The sequence below is a fragment of the Pyxicephalus adspersus genome, chromosome 3 (assembly GCF_032062135.1).
Source record: "Pyxicephalus adspersus chromosome 3, UCB_Pads_2.0, whole genome shotgun sequence".
In the NCBI taxonomy this organism is placed as follows: Eukaryota; Metazoa; Chordata; class Amphibia; order Anura; family Pyxicephalidae; genus Pyxicephalus; species Pyxicephalus adspersus.
In genome coordinates this window covers 130965725-130970606 of record NC_092860.1, presented here as the reverse complement: position 1 = coordinate 130970606, position 4882 = coordinate 130965725, and the positions used below count along the sequence as shown (strand labels likewise).

Here is a 4882-nt window from a genome sequence, read left to right as displayed (position 1 = left end):
CCAGGTTTCACTAGAAAATATTAAAATCTTTCATCTTTTCTCCCTTTCACAGTACTTGCTGTGGTCCTGGGCTCTCCGAATAGGCTTGGATCAGTTCAACAATTTTTTTTTTTTTTTTTTTTTAACTGCAGCACTCAGCCTATTTCTAATAAGCAAAAAAAAAAAAAATCATTGGCAGATGGCAAAACATTTTGCACCCCCATGATAGGGCTTTAAATTGTAAATTGATTTTCTTTTAAACTAATACCACTTGATTAGTATAAATAGACTTTATTGAAGCTGATGCCTCCACATCGAGGCTGATGTTTGGGTCTACAGATGAACAAGTTGTAACATTTCACAACTTCTAAAAAGGAATGTCAACAGTTACAACAACTCATGCATAACAAGGTCTGTGATCACATTTGAGAAGCATTTTCAGATATTTCTAGAGAAATGCTTATAACATGGTTATATATAGAACTACTTCCAATAAACTGAAAACATTGATCAACGTTTCCAGTATGAGCTACAGTGTCAACACAAAGGGGAACCATAAATGTTTCAGTTATGAAAGTGTCAGATTTACTGTCATGAAAGAAAAAAAAAATTAAAAAGCTTTCAAATAAAGGCCATCACTGAACCATCACGTAAGATACAAATTTATCAGTTCATATTCTCTCTCCATAAGCTGCTCTGGAGAAACACCAACAAATGCCCGTCCTCAGTACTGGGAGTACTCCTTGGTTTGAAGTTTGGCAATAATCCGTTCTAGCTGCCTCTTCGCTTCACACTGAGGGAAATTGCTCATGTCGTAGTACTGGGCAGCAATTTTAACCAACCTGAAAAATAGAAAGTTGCATAGTCAATCAAGTGGAAAAAGCAAATGCAGTTCAACCTATATATATGAAAACCTACATAAACAATTTTATTCACAGTATGGCAAAAATACAATTTGAAGCATGGTCAACAAAAAAAAAAAAAAAAAAACCTTTCCGATCTCACAAGACAATCAGATTCCCTGGAACAAAATACTATTTAATACATTACTTTTGTTAATAGTCAGGTGTAGTGTGTGCCCTTGGAAAAGCACCCAACTTCGTCCTAAAACAATCAATTGAGCAGGCTGGAACTAGTTCCTGAGGGGATCCATTCCATATTTTTTACAGCCCATACTATAAAGTAGTCATTCCATGCGTGGAATTTAAACACATTTTAGAGTTAAAAGATTGCCCAATTGTCCTTTACAATAACTGGTAAGAATTTTGCACCAATGCCACTATATGGATCATTTATATTATTAAACAAGGTGGTCACAATGTGTTTTCCTTTCATGCCTCTTCTCAAATTAAGTACAAAAAAGTTAAAGGAGGCCAAAAAAAAAAAAAAAAAAAAAAAAAAAAAAAAAAAACACCCTCTGGATTAGAAAATGAGGAATCATTCAAATCATTAAAATACAACCAATATTTTATCAATTTTGCTTGGATTGGTAAAGCATTTCCCCATTGTGCCTCACATGGACACAGGCCAGACTTAGTCTACACGCTTTCCCATTACAATGTAGCAGTATTTACAGAATTCACACAATTTTATGGCAGTTTATCAGCACTGAGTTACTTTCAAGAGTCGCCAATCATATTAATGCTTACCAGTCCAGGGAACTGAATAAATGGATTTTATTAGGGAAAAGGTTTTTTAAACCTCTACAAGAAAAAAAAAAAAAAGGCTTTTCCTTTAAGCCAAAAAAAATTGTGATATATTGCAGGCTGTCCCCAAAATCTAGATGACATTGTTCCTTAAAGTTTGTGGTAAGATTTTAGACACCTTTCACTGGTTTGTTGTAGCAAACCTTCCATATTTGAGGATTTACTAGGCTAGACTGCTACACAACTGAGAGCAAGGCAATGCAATAGTCTGTCTTCATCTTCAGAAATCTATGAATTTAGGTAATCTATGAAGTTTGCTAAAATCTATGCAAAGTTTACATCATCTTAGAAGCATTCACTACAATGGATAAACAAAAATGCATAGCAATGGTATAAAGCTTTAAACCTACCATTCTGGCTTTATGTCTGTGCATGTGCGGATGTAGTTCTTTGTTGTAAGCACAAATTCGTTATACAAGACCCATTCAGGTTTGTGGTCCAGAACTGTTGAAGGATGTAACTGCACGACTTGGTTGTCTTTCACGGTTAGGTAGTGGCCAGTCCGTTCCAAATGGGCCACCTTATAAAAGAAGATAAAGCCAACTGTTAGCATTAAAAGGATTAGAATTCTTACAAAGCCGCTCAATAAAGGTACACACAGATAGTGAAGTTTATTTACACTTCATTGCTGAAGGGTACAGACAAATCTTTCCACAGTCAATAATCATAGGACTAATGCAGAGATGTCACTGTATGCTGCAGCACAATGATATTTTGGAACCACAACTTGATAAAAAGGAAACTAAAGTCCTTCATAAAAGGACAAAGTTTGTTTTCAAATTACACCAAAGATGATAAACTATAAAGATGCACAAATTCTAGGCCTTCGCTACGCAACATACTTTAAATCATTTTCTAGATAATTGTAGCAGACCCATTCCCCACCAGCGACAAAGCCAATAGGCTTACTTTCCTGAATCTAAGCAGATGAAAAGAATTATTATTAATAAACAGTATTTATATTGCGCGGTCATATTCCCTATCGCTTTACAAAGTCCATAGTCATGTCACTAGTTGTCCCTCACAATCTAACGACCCTACCTCAGTCACATGTTTTTTCATACAGTCTAAGGTGAATTTTTGTGGGAGAAGCCAATTTACTTAACTGCTTGTTTTTGGATTGTGGGCGGAAATCAGAGTACCTAGAGGAAACCCCCACAAACACAGGGAGACCCTGCAAACTGCATGCAATGCAAAGGCCAGAGCACTGACCTCTGATCCACTGTGCTGATCAAGGAAATTTACCAATTTGCAGTTTATAATTGAAAGTTAATGTGTTTATGCCCCAGCCTATCAGTGAAGGTGTTAGACATGCTGGGGAAGAGCAGGATGGGGACTTGGGGATGTTGGTCAGACTTTATATACACAATTGGCTCATAACCCCTTTTAGATGGAGGAATCCTACATATTCTCAACACATAGAACGCTGAAAGCCCCTGCAAAGTAGATGATGATGATACGGTTTTAAAGTTACTTAAAAGATTAGCCCAAGTATAGGTAACAGAAAATATACAATGAATGCCCTCTAAGATATGTGGGTTGAATATATAGGTTAGTAAGTTATTATTAGGATGAGCTAATATCAAAGAAACGCATCTTGAGCAGGCCTTAGTGGAAAATTCCCAGTAGACCACAGGTACATTTCTGTGCATGAAGTGCTCATCTAAATATGAGGTGACATACTTGACAGCGTGCCATATGCTAGGTAATTTCATCTAATTCAAGAGACTGAAAATACAAAACAAGAGCACAAGCCAACATGAACATCAGGAGTTAATTTCTTCATATCACAGATCAGTAGGGAGGCCAAGATCCATTTATGTGGAGTTAATTGCTTGTACTTTCTCAAGTCCCTCCAGTTCTCACATATGAATTCCTAAAAGACCTTGTTATATGATTTTAGTCACTCTCATAACCGTTTATGCAATTTATTTCCCATCTGAGCTCAACCTCAAAGGCAGGAATTCAAAGTTTCTTCTACAGACGCTCAAACGTACCTGCATAAAATAGCCGGTAACCAAAGCTTTTCTAATATTAATGTAATAATCCCGGCTTGTGAAGTCTGTGCTTCGCCGCGGCAAGTTAAATCTGTCCATGATTCGTGACAGCTGCTGCCGTACATTGTCTGCAGACATCAGGGACCTGTAGTTAATGAAGTTGTCATAACACCACTGAGACGACTCATGATCTGGGGAAAGAAGAAGACGACAATTTGGACACCTTGATCAGAGTAGGAAAGAAAAAAAAATGAAACACTTTGGATTATAGTATCGAGTGTGGAAATTGGAAAGGTCTTATTTAGCAAACTCGTACAAGCAGCAATAAAACATAGAAAGTTCATACATCTTTATCAGGTACAAAACACACACACACACCTGTAATTCTAGGGTTTACATTGGTATAATAAACATGCAGAGAAAGCAGTAGTATGTGATCAGGCCTGGGACTCAGACTAGTAAACATCACCACAGCCAGTAGCAAATAACTAATGGATCCCAGGCTAGCATTTAACAAAAATGCATTTTATTAACATAAAGACAGTGTGATCCATACACAGTCCAGAAATAAGTATAGAACTGTGTGCTCAAGGACAAAAGTACATGTTCAATGAAGACAGAACCTCAACAGTCAAAACTAATCTACGTCATGTAGATCTCATAGCAGGGGTAAAAAGCAAATCAGTGATCTGCTGGGCATTATGGCATATATGCCACTTGTACCATCTCGGGAGCACTAGACCACTGTTCCTCAAACTTACGGACTAGTATTTTTGGCATTTTCAGAAATTGTATGCAGTACATCCTTTTATTAAAAGCAGTCAGTGTTACACTTAATACTTAATAGCTTCAGTGGTATATAGGAAACAAATCTGAATGCATGCCTCTTCTAAGAGGGTGTGTAGAACTGACTATTGTTCACTGAAAAAGCAAAGGATGACACCAGTAGCCATGCTAAGAATTTTATATTTTCCACAGTCAGTGCTTCAGTGGTAAATATCAGTATAAGCTATATATATATATATATATGGGCACTTTCAAGGTTTTAAAGATGGTACACAACGAAATAAGGGAAACACTGAATTAAACTATGTAAGTATAAGAATGTAGGATAACTAATGCTTATGAAGGACATGGAGGGGCATTGTGAACATAAAATAAATTACCATGACTATTCAGGGAAGAAAAAAAACAAACAAA

The 4882-nt window shown here is 36.6% G+C and overlaps 1 protein-coding gene across 1 annotated transcript in view; it reads right to left on the bottom strand.

The window, feature by feature from the left end:
* Positions 1–254: 254 nt before the first annotated feature.
* DHX15 (DEAH-box helicase 15) overlaps positions 255–4882 on the bottom strand; it is a 21429-nt gene continuing 16801 nt past the window's right edge. The window contains exons 12-14 of the mRNA XM_072406384.1: positions 3683–3873; positions 2036–2205; positions 255–821 (exon numbers count right to left, since the gene is read on the bottom strand). Coding sequence (XP_072262485.1) covers positions 704–821; positions 2036–2205; positions 3683–3873 — 479 coding nt within the window. The 3' untranslated portion in view covers positions 255–703. The remainder of the gene's footprint in view (positions 822–2035; positions 2206–3682; positions 3874–4882) is intronic.